Below are 22656 nucleotides of genomic sequence, written 5' to 3'. Positions count from 1 at the left end.
GACACTTTCGGGGGGCTGCCCTATAGCGCACCGGGCTATGGGCACGTACTGGCGACACCGTGCGCTTAACCGCATAACATGGTGCCTGACCAGTAACGCGCTGCTTATAATAAGCACGAGGAGTGAGCTCAGGTCTGCTACCTGGCTTAGCCCCACACCTTGTGTTCCCCCTCCAAAAAATTGGGGGGGCTGCCTCTCGTACCTGTCGCACTGCCGTGCTGCCTCCTCATATCGCCGCCGCTCAGCTTTCGCTGCCTCCAGCTCTGCTTTGCCTATTGTCCTGTAGCCCATCCCAGCCCATCCCAAGACTATTCCATGCAAGAAATTTCCAAGAAACTGAAGATCTTGTACAATGCTGTGTAAATTGGTTCTAACCAGAATAGGAAGAGGAGTGGGAGGCACCGGTGCACAACTGAGAAAGAGGACAAGTACATTAGTGTGTCTAGTTTGAGAAACAGACTACAGGTTGACCGATTAATCGGAATGGCCGATTAATTAGGGACAATTTCAAGTTTTCGTAACAATCGTAAATCTGTATTTTTGGGCGCCAATTTGCAGATTTTTATTTATTTTTATACCTAGTTAACTAGTTAACTACACATGGTTGATGATATTAATAGATATTATCTAGCGTGTCCTGCGTTGCATATAATCTGACTGAGCATACAAGCATACAAGTATCTAAGTATCTAACTGAGCGGTGGTAGGCAGAAGCAGGCGTGTAAACATTCATTCAAACAGCATTTTCGTGCGTTTTGCCAGCAGCTCTTCGTTGTGAGTCAAGCGTTGCGCTGTTTATGACTTCAAGCCTATCAACTCCCGAGATGAGGCTGGTGTAACCGAAGTGAAATGGCTAGCTAGTTAGCGTGCGCTAATAGCATTTCAAACATCACTCTCCTCTGAGCCTTCTAGTAGTTGTTCCCCTTGCTCTGCATGGGTAACGCTGCTTCGAGGATGGCTGTTGTCGTTGTGTTGCTGGTTCGAGCCCAGGGAGGAGCGAGGGGAGGGACGGAAGCTATACTGTTACACTGGCAATACTAAAGTGCCTATAAGAACATCCAATAGTCAAAGGTTAATGAATTACAAATGGTATAGAGGGAAATAGTCCTATAATTCCTATAATAACTACAACCTAAAACTTCTTACCTGGGAATATTGAAGACTCATGTTAAAAGGAACCACCAGCGTTCATATTTTCTCATGTTCTGAGCAAGGAACTGAAACGTTAGCTTTCTTACATAGCACATATTGCACTTTTACTTTCTTCTCCAACACTTTGTTTTTGCATTATTTAAACCAAATTGAACATTTTTTATTATTTAATTGAGGCTAAATTGATTTTATTGATGTATTATATTAAGTTAAAATAAGTGTTCATTCACTATTGTTGTAATTGTCATTATTACAAATAAAAAAATATATTTAAAAAAAAAAAAATTGGCCGATTAATCGATATCGGCTTTTATGGTCCTCCAATAATCGGTATCGGCATTGAAAAACCATAATCGGTCGACCTCTAAAACAGACACCTCACAAGTTCTCAACTGGCAGCTTCATTAAATAGTACACGCAAAACAAAACTCTCCACGTCAACAGTGAAGAGGCGACTCCGAGATTCTGGCCTTCTACATTTACATACATTTAAGTCATTTAGCAGACGCTCTTATCCAGAGCGACTTACAAATTGGTGCTTTCACCTTATGACATCCAGTGGAACAGCCACTTTACAATAGTGCATCTAGGTCTTTTAAGGGGGGAGGGGAGAAGGATTACTTTATCCTATCCTAGGTATTCCTTAAAGAGGTGGGGTTTCAGGTGTCTCCGGAAGGTGGTGATTGACTCCGCTGTCCTGGCGTCGTGAGGGAGTTTGTTCCACCATTGGGGGCCAGAGCAGCGAACAGTTTTGACTGGGCTGAGCGGGAACTGTACTTCCTCAGTGGTAGGGAGAGCAGGCCAGAGGTGGATGAAAGTGCCCTTGAAAGGGCCTGATCAGAGCCTGGAATCAGCTCCGTAGGCAAGCACCATGGTCTTGTAGCGGGCATCAACTGGAAGCCAGTGGAGAGAGCTGAGGAGCGGGGTATGAGAGAACTTGGGAAGGTTGAACACCAGACGGGCTATTTGCAAAGAAAAATAATCATAGGCAGTAGGCATGGCATTAACCTTAATAGTCATATCAGGCACAGACTATTTAAAACGCGCCCCTATAGCACCAGCTGCATTGTAGGTAGCACCCGGCGGGATCTAACCAATTAGACTGAGCCAGGAAGAAGGGCTCATCATTTCTCCATCACACACTTTTTTCCCCCATATCTCTCTCTCTCTCTCTTGCGCTCTCCATTTCCCTCCTCTATCATTCCCATCAAATCATTCTCTCTATCAGTCACACTCTACATACTATAACTAGCCCCTTCAGCCAATGGGTAGATAAGATAAAACAGGCACATGTGAGTGAGAGAACGTGCTACATTCATGTCCAGCAATTTAAGGAAATGTAGTAAAGGAGCGATCTGTCATACTCTGCTCTGTGCCTGTGAGAGCACTGTAATGATCCACTCTATAGAGGAGTACAGTAGATGTATGTATGGTCTGTGTCTGTGAGAGCACCGTAATGATCCACTCTATAGAGGAGTACAGTAGATGTATGTATGGTCTGTGTCTGTGAGAGCACCGTAATGATCCACTCTATAGAGACCTTAGTGCTGCTTTTGATACCATCGATCACCACATTCTTTTGGAGAGATTGGAAACCCAAAATAGTCTACATGGACAAGTTCTGGCCTGGGTTAGATCTTATCTGTCGGAAAGGTATCAGTTTGTCTCTGTGAATGGTTTGTCCTCTGACAAATCAACTGTAAATTTCGGTGTTCCTCAAGGTTCCGTTTTAGGACCACTATTGTTTTCACTATATATTTTACCTCTTGGGGATGTCATTCGAAAACATAATGTTAACTTTCACTGCTATGTGGATGACACACAGCTGTACATTTCAACGAAACATGGTGAAGCCCCAACATTGCCCTCGCTAGAAGCATGTGTTTCAGACATAAGGAAGTGGATGGCTGCAAACTTTCTACTTTTAAACTCAGACAAAACAGAGATGTTTGTTCTAGGTCCCAAGAAACAAAGAGATCTTCTGTTGAATCTGACAATTAATCTAATGGTTGTACAGTCGTCTCAAATAAAACTGTGAAGGACCTCGGCGTTACTCTGGACCCTGATCTCTCTTTTGAAGAACATATCAAGACTGTTTCAAGGACAGCTTTTTTCCATCTACGTAACATTGCAAAAATCAGAAACTTCCTGTCCAAACATTATGCAGAAAAATGTATCCACGCTTTTGTCACTTCTAGGTTAGACTACTGCAATGTTCTACTTTCCGGGTACCCGGATAAAGCACTAAATAAACTTCAGTTAGTGCTAAATACGGCTGCTAGAATCCTGACTAGAACCCAAAAAATGTATCATATTACTCCAGTGCTAGCCTCGCTACACTGGCTTCCTGTCAAGGCAAGGGCTGATTTCAAGGTTTTACTGCTAACCTACAAAAGCATTACATGGGTTTGCTCCTACCTATCTCTCTGATTTGGTCCTGCCGTACATACCTACACGTACGCTACGGTCACAAGACGCAGGCCTCCTAATTGTCCCTAGAATTTCTAAGCAAACAGCTGGAGGCAGGGCTTTCTCCTATAGAGCTCCATTTTTATGGAATGGTCTCCCTACCCATGTGAGAGACGCAAACTCGGTCTCAACCTTTAAGTCTTTGCTGAAGACTCATCTCTTCAGTGGGTCATATGATTGAGTGTAGTCTGGTCCAGGAGTGTGAAGGTGTACGGAAAGGCTCTGGAGCAACGAACCGCCCTTGCTGTCTCTGCCTGGCCGGTTCCCCTCTTTCCACTGGGATTCTCTGCCTCTAACATTTTACAGGGGCTGAGTCACTGGCTTACTAGGGCGCTTTCATACCGTCCCTAGGAGGGGTGCGTCACTTGAGTGGGTTGAGTCACTGATGTGATCTTCCTGTCTGGGTTGGCGCCCCCCTTGGGTTGTGCTGTGGCGGAGATCTTTGTGGGTTATACTCTGCCTTGTCTCAGGATGGTAAGTTGGTGGTTGAAGATATCCCTCTAGTGGTGTGGGGGCTGTGCTTTGGCAAAGTGGGTGGGGTTATATCCTTCCTGTTTGGCCCTGTCCGGGGGTGTCATCGGATGGGGCCACAGTGTCTCCTGACCCCTCCTGTCTCAGCCTCCAGTATGTATGCTGCAGTAGTTTATGTGTCAGGGGGCTAGGGTCAATTTGTTATATCTGGAGTACTTCTCCTGTCCTATCCGGTGTCCTGTGTGAATTTAAGTATGCTCTCTCTAAATCTCTCTTTCTCTTTCTCTCTCTCGGAGGACCTGAGCCCTAGGACCATGCCTCAGGACTACCTGACATGATGACTCCTTGCTGTCCCCAGTCCACCTGGCCGTGCTGCTGCTCCAGTTTCAACTGTTCTGCCTTTGATTATTATTATTTGACCATGCTGGTAATTTTGAACATTTGAACATCTTGGCCATGTTCTGTTATAATCTCCACCCGGCACAGCCAGAAGAGGACTGGCCACCCCACATAGCCTGGTTCCTCTCTAGGTTTCTTCCTAGGTTTTGGCCTTTCTAGGAAGTTTTTCCTAACCACCGTGCTTCTACACCTGCATTGCTTGCTGTTTGGGGATTTAGGCTGGGTTTCTGTACAGCACTTTGAGATATCAGCTGATGTACGAAGGGCTATATAAATACATTTGATTTGATTTGATTTAGAGGAGTACAGTAGATGTATGTATGGTCTGTGTCTGTGAGAGCACCGTAATGATCCACTCTATAGAGGAGTACAGTAAATGTATGTATGGTCTGTGCCTGTGAGAGAACCGTAATGATCCACTCTATAGCGGAGTACAGTAGATGCATGTATGGTCTGTCTGTGAGAGCACCATAATGATCCACTCTATAGAGGAGTACAGTAGATGTATGTTTGGTCTGTGTCTGTGAGAGCACCGTAATGATCCACTCTATAGAGGAGTACAGTAGATGTATGTATGGTCTGTGTCTGTGAGAGCACCGTAATGATCCACTCTATAGAGGAGTACAGTAGATGTATGTATGGTCTGTGAGAGCACCGTAATGATCCACTCTATAGAGGAGTACAGTAGATGTATGTATGGTCTGTGAGAGCACTGTAATGATCCACTCTATAGAGGAGTACAGTAGATGTATGCATGGTCTGTGTCTGTGAGAGCACTGTAATGATCCACTCTATAGAGGAGTACAGTAGATGTATGTATGGTCTGTGAGAGCACCGTAATGATCCACTCTATAGAGGAGTACACTAGATGTATGTATGGTCTGTGTCTGAGAGCTTCGTAATGATCCACTCTATAGAGGAGTACAGTAGATGTATGTATGGTCTGTGAGAGCACCATAATGATCCACTCTATAGAGGAGTACAGTAGATGTATGTATGCTCTGTGAGAGCACCGTAATGATCCACTCTATAGAGGAGTACAGTAGATGTATGTATGGTCTGTGAGAGCACTGTAATGATCCACTCTAGTAGATGTATGTATGCTCTGTACAGTAGATACAGTAGATGTATGGTCTGTGAGAGCACTGTAATGATCCACTCTATAGAGGAGTACAGTAGATGTATGTATGGTCTGTGTCTGAGAGCACCGTAATGATCCACTCTATAGAGGAGTACAGTAGATGTATGTATGGTCTGTGAGAGCACCGTAATGATCCACTCTATAGAGGAGTACAGTAGATGTATGTATGGTCTGTGAGAGCACCGTAATGATCCACTCTATAGAGGAGTACAGTAGATGTATGTATGGTCTGTGAGAGCACCGTAATGATCCACTCTATAGAGGAGTACAGTAGATGTATGTATGGTCTGTGTCTGAGAGCACTGTAATGATCCACTCTCGTTGTATCCAAGATGGCGTAGCAGTAAGTCCTGTCGTGTCGTGTCTCTGTATATATCTCTTTCGTTTTTTACATATTTTTCTTCGCATATCTCCTTAAAAACTTTTTGCTAAACCTAAGCTTCCAATTACTCTCCTGCAACCCGCCTCACCCAATGTAGCTATTTTTCCTAAAGTATTTATATTTATATTTACTTGGAACCGGAACCCCTCAACTGAAGCTCAACTGAAGCTAGCCAGCAAACCACTAGCCATGCTAGCGGTCTTCAGCTAACCGGTCATCAGCTAACCTTCAGCCCGGAAAGCTCTCGCCAGTTCGAACAACGCGACTCTAACCAGAGCATAACGGACCTATTTATTTTTTTCATCCACCGATTTCTTCCCCGGATTCCCACCGCAAATGGAACATTTTTCAGCTGGATCTTCACAACTAGCTATCTACGAACTGTTAGCTTGCTAGCACAGGCCTGCTAACCGTCTGCATCCCCGCGTCCCAAACACCCATATTTACTTTCTATCTCTTTTTTATTTTGAATTTGTTTATACCTTCCGGAAACCTGCCTCACCCAATGTGATACGGAATCGCTATTATTTTTTATTTTTTAGAACACACTCAAGAACCTCCAGAAGCTAACCAGCTAACTAGCTACAAGCTATTTAGTCATTGTTCGTTTTTTTTTAACCTGGATAACACTCGCCAGTCCAGCTTCCCTGCCCCATCCACCGCTGCCCCCTGGACACTGATCTCTTGGCCACATAGCTGATGCACGCTGGACTGTCCATTAATCACGGTACTCCATTCTGCTTGTTTGTTTTATCTGTTGGCCCCGTTGCCTAGTCAACGCCATTTTACCTGCTGTTGTCGTGCCAGCTGATTAGCTGTTGTTGTCTAACCTACTGTTTTAGCTAGCTTTCCCAATTCAACACCTGTGATTACTGTATGCCTCACTGTATGTCTCTCTCAAATGTCAATATGCCTTGTATACTGTTGTTCAGGTTAGTTATCATTGTTTTAGTTCACAATGGACCCCCTAGTTCCACTCCTCATACCCCTGATAACTCCTTTGTCCCACCTCCCACACATGCGGTGACCTCACCCATTACAACCAGCATGTCCAGAGATACAACCTCTCTCATCATCACCCAGTGCCTGGGCTTACCTCCGCTGCACCCGCACCCCACCATACCCCTATCTGCGCATTATGCCCTGAATATATTCTACCATGCCCAGAAACCTGCTCCTCTTATTCTCTGTCCCCAACGCTCTAGGCGACCAGTTTTGATAGCCTTTAGCCGCACCCTCATACTACTCCTTCTCTGTTCCGCGGGTGATGTGGAGGTAAACCCAGGCCCTGCATGTCCCCTGGCACCCTCATTTGTTGACTTCTGTGATCGAAAAAGCCTTGGTTTCATGCATGTCAACATCAGAAGCCTCCTCCCTAAGTTTGTTTTACTCACTGCTTTAGCACACTCTGCTAACCCTGATGTCCTTGCTGTGTCTGAATCCTGGCTCAGGAAGGCCACCAAAAATTCAGAGATTTCCATACCCAACTATAACATCTTCCATCAAGATAGAACTGCCAAAGGGGGAGGAGTTGCAGTCTACTGCAGAGATAGCCTGCAAAGTAATGTCATACTTTCCAGGTCCATACCCAAACAGTTCGAACTACTAATTTTGAAAATTACTCTCTCCAGAAATAAGTCTCTCACTGTTGTCGCCTGCTACCGACCCCCCTCAGCTCCCAGCTGTGCCCTGGACACCATTTGTGAATTGATCGCCCCCCATCTAGCTTCAGAGTTTGTTCTGTTAGGTGACCTAAACTGGGATATGCTTAACACCCCGGCAGTCCTACAATCTAAGCTAGATGCCCTCAATCTCACACAAATCATCAAGGAACCCATCAGATACAACCCTAACTCTGTAAACAAGGGCACCCTCATAGACGTCATCCTGACCAACTGGCCCTCCAAATACACCTCCGCTGTCTTCAACCAGGATCTCAGCGATCACTGCCTCATTGCCTGTATTCGCTACGGAGCCGCAGTCAAACGACCACCCCTCATCACTGTCAAACGCTCCCTAAAACACTTCTGTGAGCAGGCCTTCCTAATCGACCTGGCCCGGGTATCCTGGAAGGACATTGACCTCATCCCGTCAGTTGAGGATGCCTGGTCATTCTTTAAAAGCAACTTCCTCTCCATTTTAGATAAGCATGCTCCGTTCAAAAAATGCAGAACCAAGAACAGATACAGCCCTTGGTTCACTCCAGACCTGACTGCCCTCGACCAGCACAAAAACATCCTGTGGCGGACTGCAATAGCATCGAAGAGTCCCCGGAGTATGCAACTGTTCAGGGAAGTCAGGAACCAATACACGCAGTCAGTCAGGAAAGGTAAGGCCATCTTCTTCAGGCAGAAGTTTGCATCCTGTAGCTCCAACTCCAAAAAGTTCTGGGACACTGAAGTTCATGGAGAACAAGAGCACCTCCTCCCAACTGCCCACTGCACTGAGGCTAGGTAACACGGTCACCACCGATAAATCCATGATTATCGAAAACTTCAATAAGCATTTCTCAACGGCTGGCCATGCCTTCCGCCTGGCTTCTCCAACCTCGGCCAACAGCTCCGCCCCCCCGCAGCTCCTCGCCCAAGCCTCTCCAGGTTCTCCTTTACCCAAATCCAGATAGCAGATGTTCTGAAAGAGCTCCAAAACCTGGACCCGTACAAATCAGCTGGGCTTGACAATCTGGACCCTCTATTTCTGAAACTATCCGCCGCCATTGTCGCAACCCCTATTACCAGCCTGTTCAACCTCTCTTTCATATCGTCCAAGATCCCCAAGGATTGGAAAGCTGATGCAGTCATCCCCATCTTCAAAGGGGGAGACACCCTGGACCCAAACTGTTACAGACCTATATCCATCCTGCCCTGCCTATCTAAGGTCTTCGAAAGCCAAGTCAACAAACAGGTCTCTGACCATCTCGAATCCCACCATACCTTCTCCGCTGTGCAATCTGGTTTCCGAGCCGGTCACGGGTGCACCTCAGCCACACTCAAGGTACTAAACGATATCATAACCGCCATCGATAAAAGACAGTACTGTGCAGCCGTCTTCATCGACCTTGCCAAGGCCTTCGACTCTGTCAATCACCATATTCTTATCGGCAGACTCAGTAGCCTCGGTTTTTCGGATGACTGCCTTGCCTGGTTCACCAATTACTTTGCAGACAGAGTTCAGTGTGTCAAATCGGAGGGCATGCTGTCCGGTCCTCTGGCAGTCTCTATGGGGGTGCCACAGGGTTCAATTCTCGGGCCGACTCTTTTCTCTGTATATATCAATGATGTTGCTCTTGCTGCGGGTGATTCCCTGATCCACCTCTACGCAGACGACACCATTCTATATACTTTCGGCCCGTCATTGGACACTGTGCTATCTAACCTCCAAACGAGCTTCAATGCCATACAACACTCCTTCCGTGGCCTCCAACTGCTCTTAAACGCTAGTAAAACCAAATGCATGCTTTTCAACCGATCGCTGCCTGCACCCGCATGCCCGACTAGCATCACCACCCTGGATGGTTCCGACCTTGAATATGTGGACATCTATAAGTACCTAGGTGTCTGGCTAGACTGCAATCTCTCCTTCCAGACTCATATCAAACATCTCCAATCGAAAATCAAATCAAGAGTCGGCTTTCTATTCCGCAACAAAGCCTCCTTCACTCACGCTTACCCTAGTAAAACTGACTATCCTACCGATCCTCGACTTCGGCGATGTCATCTACAAAATGGCTTCCAACACTCTACTCAGCAAACTGGATGCAGTCTATCACAGTTCCATCCGCTTTGTCACTAAAGCACCTTATACCACCCACCACTGCGACTTGTATGCTCTAGTCGGCTGGTCCTCGCTACATATTCGTCGCCAGACCCACTGGCTCCAGGTCATCTACAAGTCCATGCTAGGTAAAGCTCCGCCTTATCTCAGTTCACTGGTCACGATGGCAACACCCATCCGTAGCACACGCTCCAGCAGGTGTATCTCATTGATCATCCCTAAAGCCAACACCTCATTTGGCCGCCTTTTGTTCCAGTACTCTGCTGCCTGTGACTGGAACGAATTGCAAAAATTGCTGAAGTTGGAGACTTTTATCTCCCTCACCAACTTCAAACATCAGCTATCTGAGCAGCTAACCGATCGCTGCAGCTGTACATAGTCTATTGGTAAATAGCCCACCCATTTTCACCTACCTCATCCCCATACTGTTTTTATTTATTTACTTTTCTGCTCTTTTGCACACCAATATCTCTACCTGTACATTTACATTTACATTTAAGTCATTTAGCAGACGCTCTTATCCAGAGCGACTTACATGACCATCTGATCATTTATCACTCCAGTGTTAATCTGCAAAATTGTAATTATTCGCCTACCTCATGCCTTTTGCACACATTGTATATAGACTCCCCCCTTTTTTTCTTCTTTTTTTTTTCTACTGTGTTATTGACTTGTTAATTGTTTACTCCATGTGTAACTCGTGTTGTCTGTTCACACTGCTATGCTTTATCTTGGCCAGGTCGCAGTTGCAAATGAGAACTTGTTCTCAACTAGCCTACCTGGTTAAATAAAGGTGAAATAAAAAAATAAAAAATAAAATAGAGGAGTACAGTAGATGTATGTATGCTCTGTGAGAGCACCGTAATGATCCACTCTATAGAGGAGTACAGTAGATGTATGTATGGTCAATGTCTGTGAGAGCACTGTAATGATCCACTCTATAGAGGAGTACAGTAGATGTATGTATGGTCTGTGAGAGCACTGTAATGATCCACTCTATAGAGGAGTGCAGTAGATGTACAGTATGAGTGCGCTGTGTTTAGACAGGTAGCCAAATTCTGACCTATCAGATCAGCTCTGAAAAATATCTGATGTGATTGTTCAAAACTCGTGTTGTTGGAAAAAAGGATCAGAATTGGGCTGCCTGTGTGAACGCAGCCAGAGTGACTAAGACAACCGTGATCTTGAATGTGAGTGTTTTTGAGCCACATGGCTGAGTAGGAGAAGAGCAGTCTGCTGTTTGTCCCTGTTCTCACACAAGTGCCTTGGACACACTCACACACAGGCTGGTGCGTGGGACATGCATGGGAACACACACACACACACACACACACACACACACACACACACAGTAGGACCAATGTTCCCTCAATTTTTTTTTTATCACTGAGCAAATTTCTGGTCTGCTGAGAGCAAACTGGAAAGTTGTGAAAATTCTGTGCAACTTCCGGCGTGTGTTTACTGTGACCACTAAGGCTGTACCCTCTTTAACTTTGTTTTAACAGTGGTCAAGTAGGCTACTGTGGCTATTTGATTATAATGTAGGCCTACCATCAAAAACAATGGAGAAAATGCATCCCATAACATTTTAAAATGGAAATAACTGTTATATCATTCAGCCTACAGTAGCAGCCAATGTGTGGTGTTCAATGCAGGCCTACATTCAGTGAGAGAAAAAAACATGCAGGGCTTGACATCAACCTGTTTATCCACTTGTCCTTCAGACAAGGTGACTGAAAATGTTGTGTTTGATGCAAGAATCCACAAAATAAGCTACCCTCCGCCTTTTGGCTACTTAGCTTATTCAAGCCTTTCTCAAAATACAACACTGCCCCTTTAAGACAAAAACAAGCTCTATACCCAACTGGCTTTTCAAAGATTTTGTGCTCTCCTAGGAAGCAATCACTCCCCTATTGCTGACTACAAAATGATCCAGAACTGGGCTAACTCATTAACTAGAAAAGGATATGAACAAATGTACAAATGTCGCAACATGCATCTCTGGCTTTGATCTCAAAACAAGCGCATCTCCTCACAACCGCTGATGCTGTAAACACAGTCCAGTTCAAAGTGAATGGCACAGATCCATATATGGCAATGGTCTATTTGCATACAGGCCTGATTGGTTATGGCACACAGGTCTGTGTAGAGTTCGTGCTGTCAATGCAATAGAATCCTACTCCTATTCCTTCTCTTGAGTGGTTAGTTTTACATACTAAGTCTTGAGTAGTTCGTTTTGTTTCAGTATGTTGCATTGAAAGTAGCAAATATTACGTTGGTTCGATCACAATTCCCACAGTAAAGGGAAATGTTGATTGTGTAAAGGGGGAAAACTATAGAAATTACAGTGAAGTTCAATCTTGTGTTCTCTGCGCGCGCTGATATTTCTTCTGTGTGGCAGTCCCGTGGAGCTGCATGTACGCGCGCAGCTTAGAGGGGACATTGGGTAGGACCATTCCATGCTGTTGGATTTTTATCACGAGCTAATGTGTAGGATACACACAATCTGGCGCATGGAACAAACACGGACGAGCATGCACACGCACACACTCACACTGGTGTATGGAACAAACACACAGACACGCACATACTCACACTGGTGTATGGAACAAACACACAGACACGCACACACTCACACTGGTGTATGGAACAAACACACAGACACGCACATACTCACACTGGTGTATGGAACAAACACACAGACACGCACATACTCACACTGGTGTATGGAACAAACACACAGACACGCACACACTCACACTGGTGTATGGAACAAACACACAGACACGCACACACTCACACTGGTGTATGGAACAAACACACAGACACGCACATACTCACACTGGTGTATGGAACAAACACACAGACACGCACACACTCACACTGGTGTATGGAACAAACACACAGACACGCACATACTCACACTGGTGTATGGAACAAACACACAGACACGCACATACTCACACTGGTGTATGGAACAAACACACAGACACGCACACACTCACACTGGTGTATGGAACAAACACACAGACACGCACATACTCACATTGGTGTATGGAACAAACACACAGACACGCACACACTCACACTGGTGTATGGAACAAACACACAGACACGCACACACTCACACTGGTGTATGGAACAAACACACAGACACGCACACACTGGTGTATGGAACAAACACACAGACACGCACACACTCACACTGGTGTATGGAACAAACACACAGACACGCACACACTCACACTGGTGTATGGAACAAACACACAGACACGCACACACTCACACTGGTGTATGGAACAAACACACAGACACGCACACACGCACATTACTTTTACTCTTATTTTTATTTTTATGACACACTCAAGAACCTCCAGACGCTAACCAGCTAACTAGCTACAAGCTAGTTAGTCATTGTTAGTTAAAAAAAAAAAAAAAAAAAAAAAAAAAAAAAACCTGGATAACACTCGCCAGCCCAGCCCCCCTGCCCATCCACCACCACCGCTGCCCCCTGGACACTGATCTCTTGGCTACATAGCTGACGCACGCTGGACTGTCCATTAATCACGGTACTCCTTTCTGCTTGTTTGTCTTACCTGTCGGCCCCGTTGCCTAGTCAACGCCATTTTACCTGCTGTTTGTTGTGCTAGCGGATTAGCCTCGCCTACTGTTTTTAGCTAGCTTTCCAAATTCAACACCTGTGATTACTGTATGCCTCGCTGTATGTCTCTCTCAGATGTCAATATGCCTTGTATACTGTTGTTCAGGTTAGTTATAATTGTTTTAGTTCACAATGGAGCCCCTAGACCCACTCTGGATACCCCTGTTACCTCCTTTGTCCCACCTCCCACACATGCGGTGACCTCACCCATTACAACCAGCATGTCCAGAGATAGAACCTGTCTCATCATCACCCAGTGCCTGGGCTTACCTCCGCTGTACCCGCACCCCACCATACCCCTGTCTGTGCATTATGCCCTGAATATATTCTACCATGCCCAGAAACCTGCTCCTCTTATCCTCTGCCCCCAACGCTCTAGGCGACCAGTTTTGATAGCCTTTAGCCGCACCCTCATACTACTCCTTCTCTGTTCCGCGGGTGATGTGGAGGTAAACCCAGGCCCTGCATGTCCCCAGGTACCCTCATTTGTTGACTTCTGTGATCGAAAAAGCCTTGGTTTTATGCATGTCAACATCAGAAGCCTCCTCCCTAAGTTTGTTTTACTCACTGCTTTAGCACACTCTGCTAACCCTGATGTCCTTGCCGTGTCTGAATCCTGGCTCAGGAAGGCCACCAAAAATTCAGAGATTTCCATACCCAACTATAACATCTTCCGTCAAGATAGAACTACCAAAGGGGCGGAGTTGCAGTCTACTGCAGAGATAGCCTGCAAAGTAACGTCATACTTTCCAGGTCCATACCCAAACAGTTCGAACTACTAATTTTGAAAATTACCCTCTCCAGAAATAAGTCTCTCACTGTTGCCGCCTGCTACCGGCCACCCTCAGCTCCCAGCTGTGCCCTGGACACCATTTGTGAATTGATCGCCCCCATCTAGCTTCAGAGTTTGTTCTGTTAGGTGACCTAAACTGGGATATGCTTAACACCCCGGCAGTCCTACAATGTAAGCTAGATGCCCTCAATCTCACTCAAATCATCAAGGAACCCACCAGGTACAACCTAACTCTGTAAACAAGGGCACCCTCATAGACGTCATCCTGACCAACTGGCCCTCCAAATACACCTCCGCTGTCTTCAACCAGGATCTCAGCGATCACTGCCTCATTGCCTGTATCCGCCACGGAGCCGCAGTCAAACGACCACCCCTCATCACTGTCAAACGCTCCCTAAAACACTTCTGTGAGCAGGCCTTTCTAATCGACCTGGCCCGGGTATCCTGGAAGGACATTGACCTCATCCCGTCAGTTGAGGATGCCTGGTCATTCTTTAAAAGTAACTTCCTCACCATTTTAGATAAGCATGCTCCGTTCAAAAAATGCAGAACCAAGAACAGATACAGCCCTTGGTTCACTCCAGACCTGACTGCCCTCGACCAGCACAAAAACATCCTGTGGCGGACTGCAATAGCATCGAATAGCCCCGTGATATGCAACTGTTCAGGAAGTCAGGAACCAATACACGCAGTCAGTCAGGAAAGCTAAGGCCAGCTTCTTCAGGCAGAAGTTTGCATCCTGTAGCTCCAACTCCAAAAGTTCTGGGACACTGTGAAGTCCATGGAGAACAAGAGTACCTCCTCCCAGCTGCCCACTGCACTGAGGCTAGGTAACACGGTCTCCACCGATAAATCCACGATTATCGAAAGCTTCAATAAGCACTTCTCAACGGCTGGCCATGCCTTCCGCCTGGCTACTCCAACCTCGGCCAACAGCTCCGCCCCCGCAGCTCCTCGCCCAAGCCTCTCCAGGTTCTCCTTTACCCAAATCCAGATAGCAGATGTTCTGAAAGAGCTGCAAAACCTAGACCCGTACAAATCAGCTGGGCTTGACAATCTGGACCCTCTATTTCTGAAACTATCTGCCGCCATTGTCGCAACCCCTATTACCAGCCTGTTCAACCTCTCTTTCATATCGTCTGAGATCCCCAAGGATTGAAAGCTGCCGCAGTCATCCCCTCTTCAAAGGGGGAGACACCCTGGACCCAAACTGCTATAGACCTATATCCATCCTGCCCTGCCTATCTAAGGTCTTCGAAAGCCAAGTCAACAAACAGGTCACTGACCATCTCGAATCCCACCGTACCTTCTCCGCTGTGCAATCTGGTTTCCGAGCCGGTCACGGGTGCACCTCAGCCACGCTCAAGGTACTAAACGATATCATAACCGCTATCGATAAAAGACAGTACTGTGCAGCCGTCTTCATCGACCTCGCCAAGGCTTTCGACTCTGTCAATCACCATATTCTTATCGGCAGACTCAATAGCCTCGGTTTCTCGGATGACTGCCTTGCCTGGTTCACCAATTACTTTGCAGACAGAGTTCAGTGTGTCAAATCGGAGGGCATGCTGTCCGGTCCTCTGGCAGTCTCTATGGGGGTGCCACAGGGTTCAATTCTCGGGCCGACTCTTTTCTCTGTATATATCAATGATGTTGCTCTTGCTGCGGGCGATTCCCTGATCCACCTCTACGCAGACGACACCATTCTATATACTTTCGGCCCGTCATTGGACACTGTGCTATCTAACCTCCAAACGAGCTTCAATGCCATACAGCACTCCTTCCGTGGCCTCCAACTGCTCTTAAACGCGAGTAAAACCAAATGCATGCTTTTCAACCGATCGCTGCCTGCACCCGCATGCCCGACTAGCATCACCACCCTGGATGGTTCCGACCTTGAATATGTGGACATCTATAAGTACCTAGGTGTCTGGCTAGACTGCAAACTCTCCTTCCAGACTCACATCAAACATCTCCAATCGAAAATCAAATCAAGAGTCGGCTTTCTATTCCGCAACAAAGCCTCCTTCACTCACGCCGCCAAGCTTACCCTAGTAAAACTGACTATCCTACCGATCCTCGACTTCGGCGATGTCATCTACAAAATGGCTTCCAACACTCTACTCAGCAAACTGGATGCAGTCTATCATAGTGCCATCCGTTTTGTCACCAAAGCACCTTATACCACCCACCACTGCGACTTGTATGCTCTAGTCGGCTGGCCCTCGCTACATATTCGTCGCCAGACCCACTGGCTCCAGGTCATCTACAAGTCCATGCTAGGTAAAGCTCCGCCTTATCTCAGTTCACTGGTCACGATGGCAACACCCATCCGTAGCACACGCTCCAGCAGGTGTATCTCACTGATCATCCCTAAAGCCAACACCTCATTTGGCCGCCTTTCGTTCCAGTACTCTGCTGCCTGTGACTGGAATGAACTGCAAAAATCGCTGAAGTTGGAGACTTTTATCTCCCTCACCAACTTCAAACATCAGCTATCCGAGCAGCTAACCGATCGCTGCAGCTGTACATAGTCTATTGGTAAATAGCCCACCCATTTTCACCTACCTCATCCCCATACTGTTTTTATACTGTTTTTTATTTTATTTATTTATTTACTTTTCTGCTCTTTTGCACACCAATATCTCTACCTGTACATGACCATCTGATCATTTATCACCCCAGTGTTAATCTGCAAAATTGTATTATTCGCCTACCTCCTCATGCCTTTTGCACACATTGTATATAGACTGCCCATTTTTTTTTCTACTGTGTTATTGACTTGTTAATTGCTTACTCCATGTGTAACTCTGTGTTGTCTGTTCACACTGCTATGCTTTATCTTGGCCAGGTCGCAGTTGCAAATGAGAACTTGTTCTCAACTAGCCTACCTGGTTAAATAAAGGTGAAATAAAATAAAAATAAAACGCACACACTCACACTGGTGTATGGAACAAACACACAGACACGCACACACTCACACTGGTGTATGGAACAAACACACAGACACGCACACACTCACACTGGTTTATGGAACAAACACACAGACAGGCTGGTACGTCCACACTCCGAAAGTCAAAAAAGTTACTAATATTTTGAATTTATTTCCAGTTATTTTCAATAACTTGTTGGTGCTTTGATGAGTTGATTAGAAATTGGGCGCCAGTTTGTTCAGCTAGCCCACGCCACACAGTCACATGTAGACTCATGTCTCATTAGAAAAGGTGTGACAGACACACAGTGTGGTATCATCTTTCTGAACAATCAGCCACACACACGGCCCAGGTGATATATTCTACTTGACACACAATAGACACACCTCACTCAAACAACGATGATCAAGTATCGGACAGGCCAGGTGCGCTGCAGATAACCTTCCCCGGGGGACAGAGAGGATACATTGTTCTACTTGCATAAATCAGTCTCACAGAGCCAATTGTGACAGAGAGGACACTGATCACTGTGTCACCGTCCTTTACTTAGCAACCACACTGATTACTCAGTTTTCCTCCTATCAACTTATATCCCCCACTTATCCCTCCCACCCTCACTCTCTCCAATACTTCCTCCTATTATCTGATTAGATAGCCAACTTCCCTCCTGTCCTGTGACATCACTGGTGAGATACACACTTCCTACTTCGAGACGAGAATGTTCTTCGTTCCCAAACAGAACTGATACAGAGAGAGGGTGAGAGAAAAAGAAGGAGTTTGAGAGAGAGTGAAAGAGGGGGAGGCAGTGGGTAGAAGACAGGGCATTGCGTATCCGGACGCGTGCAGCTGCTGAGAGACGGGGATGAGGGGAGGGAGGGAAGAGAACCCTGTAACATCCCCCTGACCATGGGGAACTGGGCTAAGATTATAGACACAGAGAGGGGCTCATATAACACCCCCCCAGACACACACACTCTATAAATACAGTATGTTATCAGCAGCACCATTTTGCAGTGCTTTACGCCTGAGCCTTGCCCCACATTCAAAGCATACCGTGCATACTGCTGCAAGGCCACCAATATACTATAGTTAGTACAGGGGCTTTTACGCTGCTGCCCCACCCAACACATATTCAGAGGGAAATGATAAAAAATACTGATAAATATAATTCTGGGTCTATTAAGCAATGTACACCCGGCTAACAGTGACAAACTAAAATCAGATATAATGGCACACCAACTACACTTCATTAGTCTATCAACTCTCACACTGGCATACTGTATGACTATTAACATAACTGAGGTTACTCCCATGAGCGCCATGAGCGCCTGGCGTGACCTCTGACCCCTTTCTCAGTGCAAGGTCACCAGCATCAGGGATGAAGACATGACGGGAACCAGATTCCGACCTGGGAGCAGAATTCTCAACCATACCAGCTGTGTGTGTGTGTGTGTGTAACAGAGGAACAGATGCTGGTGACAGACACACACACACACAGAGTGTGCTAATAAAACAACGCACAGAGGGAGGGGATGTGGGAGTGAGAGTGGGGCGAGGCACGACTTTCCCTGACCAAAGACTCGCTGATCCAGCCAGCCACACCCTCAATGATGTAACATTGAGATGTGATGTAACATGGACTCACCAGTGAGGTTGGTACGGGCGCTGTAGGAGCCGAGGTACTGTCCGTCTGTGTTGGGGGTGTAACACTCAAACAGCCCCTGGTCTCTGGCCTGGACCTTGGTGATGTGGAGCAGGGCTGAGTCCCTGGTCAGCCTCTCTACCCAGATCTCCTTACTGTTGACCCTCTGGGCGTACACCGCGTACGCATAGTTGGACTGGGCCGTGCTCACGATGCGGATCTCGCGGTCGGGCACCGAGGTCAGGTACATGGACCACTCAAAGTCCTGCTCCACGCCCTCCTTGTAACCAGTCACGTTGCACCAGATGGTCACGTGACTGCCCTCCGTCCGTACAAGTGGTCCGCTCTGAACGGTCACTACCCTTTGGGCCACGCTCACGCCTGATAGGGGGGCGAGGGGGAGACAGAAGGAGAGGGGGAGACAGAAGGAGAGGGGGAGACAGAAGGAGAGGGGAAGACAGAAAGAACATTAGTTACAAAACTGCTGTTAAAACATTTTGCATCCTGGGATCTTCAGTTCCAGCACTCTCCCAAGATGAACAGAGTCAACATGACAGGTCCACTCAGTGTCCTGAAGAAAGCCCTGTAGTGCCAGACAGTCTACTCACACAGCCTATCATTAGAACAGCTGTAAAAGACAAGAGGTCAGTGGCAGGTTGTTAAAACACTGACAAGCAGCCCATGAACCACACATTACCGGGTTGAGGAGGTCACGCTCTACACACACACACACACACACACGACAGGGGGTGATACTGTGTAATACAAGGATGCTATTTCAGTTCTTGGTGGAGGACATGGATGTCTGTAAACATCTGTGTTCAGTTTCAGCTGGGGATGATCACAGTACAGTCCAGACACACCATTGAGAGAACATAGAGCAGACAACACATAAAATCAAACACACACACACACCGCAGACAGAGGCGGACAAGACACTGCCTCCTGTCTGAATGAACAACTGGGGAACACAGCAGTGTGTGTGTGTGTGTGTGTGTGTGTGTGTGTAACAGAGTGGATGAGAGTCTGAGAGGATGTATGTCTGTAGACACAATGGACTGCATTAATATTTCAATAACTTCCTCTCTCCCTTGTTCCAACATCCTCTCTCCATCTCAGTAATTTCTCTCACACTTTCATTCTCCCCTTTTTTTAACTGTCATGACTGCGTGTGTGTGTGTTGCCTATAAAAGGTTATCTAGTTGAAAATCAACAAACCTCAGTGAGTGCTCAGTGAGTCGGCAAAATGAGAGAAAATGGACAACATTTATTTCTGTGTGTGTGTGTGTAATATGTGTGGGTTTGCTTCTGTTTTCCTCATCTTGTTTCCATCCTTCCTGAGCTTGGTGTTGTGATCCTTTGTCTTTTCTTCCCATTTGGCCTCATGAAAGGGTTACATATGTCTGATTTCTTTCCAGTTTAAATGGATTTCAGTTCAATAAGAACAGCTTTCAGAAAAAAAATATATCAAAATGTATCACTCCAAGGCTTCACATATCCAATAGACCCCAATAAGATAGATCTGCCCATGAATGTACAGGCAGGAGATTTAAACACAGACCCTTAAATTGAGAGATAGAGAGAGAGAGACACACAGACAGAGAGAGAAAGAGAGAGACACCGAAATAGAGAGAGGACCAGCCAGAGAGAGGTGGATGCCTCCAGGAACTAACCCATCTTGTCAAAATGATCTTCAATAAATGTGTGATCATGGAATAAGTCACTGGTTTGAAATTGAGAAGTTGTTGTCGTCGCCCTACATTTATCTGTTCCCCTCTTTCTGTCCTCTCTCTTGCACTCTCTGTGGCTGTGTTGGCTCTCAGTGAGACATTATATAGTGGAGCATTAGTGACCAGGGCACCGTTCAGTCTGACCATATACAGCTCACAGTCATGGTCCTGTATCACTGATGCTCACATTACTGCTGCCCTGGTCCTGTATCACTGATGCTCACATTACTGCTGCCCTGGTCCTGCATCATTGATGCTCACATTACTGCTGCCCTGGTCCTGCATCACTGATGCTCACATTACTGCTGCCCTGGTCCTGTATCACTGATGCTCACATTACTGCTGCCCTGGTCCTGTATCACTGATGCTCACATTACTGCTGCCCTGGTCCTGTATCACTGATCATGATTAGGCTGTCCTGGTCCTGTATCACTGATGCTCACTTTATTGATCATGATTAGGCTGCTGCTACTGATACTGTTTGAGCACGAAACTATTATTCACCTTCCCCACCCGTCCCTCTGTTTCATTCTGTCAGGCTCTCCCTCTCTCTCCTCCTCGCTCCCTCTCGTCACTCTCTACCTCTCTACTCATACACCCTCTAGCCTCGCTCCCTCTCGTCACTCTCTACCTCTCTCCTCATACACCCTCCAGCCTCCCTCCCTCTCGTCACTCTTTACCCTTCCTCATTCACCCTCTAGCCTCGCTCCCTCTCGTCACTCTCTACCTCTCTACTCATTCACCCTCTAGCCTCGCTCCCTCTCGTCACTCTTTACCCTTCCTCATTCACCCTCTAGCCTCGCTCCCTCTCGTCACTCTCTACCTCTCTCCTCATTCACCCTCCAGCCTCCCTCCCTCTCGACCTCTCCTCTCATACACCCTCCATCCTCGCTACCACTTCTCCATTCTTTCTCACTCCCTCCAGTCTCTCTTCCCTGTTTCTCTCTCTCAGATTCCTGTCTCTCCTCTGTGCCTCGCGGTTCTCTGCGTCTTTTCAGGCAGGGTTTAAGCGGCTCTGTGATACTTCAAAGCAGCACGGCGCTCTGCAGGCTGTTTTGAGAGGCTGACAATGACATACCAAAACCTCCAGAATTCTAACTGATCACTCCATCCCTCCAACCTAATCCCTCTGTACCCACTATCTGGCTGTCTCTTCACCTCTGGCTGCCTCTTCACCTCTGGCTGCCTCGTCTTTATCACTAACTGCCCCTGGAACTGCTAGCGTTCATCTATAAGCCTTATATAGCTGTGTCTCTACCCCTCTGACAGCTCTGTCTGCTCTGTCTGTCTGTCTGTCTGTCTGTCTGTCTGTCTGTCTGTCTGTCTGTCTGTCTGTCTGTCTGTCTGTCTGTCTGTCTGTCTGTCTGTCTGTCTGTCTGTCTGTCTGTCTGTCTGTCATCCTCTCAAGTCTGTTCTCTGTTCAGGCGAAGGCAGGTAGTCACACATTCTTGCAGGCAATGACACTAAAAAGCTTTGAAACATCAACTAACATGCACACACACATGCACTAAAAGAGGAAGCTGTAAAGAGGATTATATTGGTAGAGGGGGGGTTATACACTAATCCAATCATTTGTGGCTGGTGTCTTATCCACAGTGAAAGCACCATCTCACAGAACTCTACTGTTAACACTCACACACCACCGACTTACTCCAACCCTCACAGGATAATCTTACACACACACACACACACACACACACACACACACACACAAAGGTGACACATCCATTCCACACCATAAACACAAACACGTTACGGCTGATCATATTTGAAGCCACATATCTTTTGTCATTCTGCTGGCATCAGTGGAGCCATAAGATGGTCCCGCTATCTCTCTCTCCTCCCTCAAGTAAAATTTGTCACGTTTCCTAATACAACAGGTGTAGACTAACAGTGAAATATTTACTTATGAGCCCTTCTCTACAATGCAGAGCGAAAAATATATGTTTTTTTCTATATGAATAAATACACAATGTGTAACAATAACTTGGCTATATAAACAGGGTAGCAGTACATCGATCCCTGGCCATCATCCCTCACTATGCCCAGGTGAATCTATTTCTGTCACAGAATGGACCACACCACGGACTAATGATCACAACACAATCC

General features: G+C 46.5%; 1 protein-coding gene across 1 annotated transcript in view; it reads right to left on the bottom strand.

Moving 5' to 3' along the window:
* Positions 1-1989: 1989 nt before the first annotated feature.
* Positions 1990-22656, bottom strand: part of LOC115122915 (immunoglobulin superfamily member 3-like) — a 47583-nt gene continuing 26916 nt past the window's right edge. Inside the window, exons 2-3 of the mRNA XM_065005752.1 lie at positions 18821-19198; positions 1990-2045 (exon numbers count right to left, since the gene is read on the bottom strand). Of these exons, the coding sequence (XP_064861824.1) occupies positions 1990-2045; positions 18821-19198 (434 nt within the window). The remainder of the gene's footprint in view (positions 2046-18820; positions 19199-22656) is intronic.

Source organism: Oncorhynchus nerka, linkage group LG3, assembly GCF_034236695.1.
Source record: "Oncorhynchus nerka isolate Pitt River linkage group LG3, Oner_Uvic_2.0, whole genome shotgun sequence".
In the NCBI taxonomy this organism is placed as follows: domain Eukaryota; kingdom Metazoa; phylum Chordata; class Actinopteri; order Salmoniformes; family Salmonidae; genus Oncorhynchus; species Oncorhynchus nerka.
This window is presented reverse-complemented; position numbering and strand designations above follow the sequence as displayed.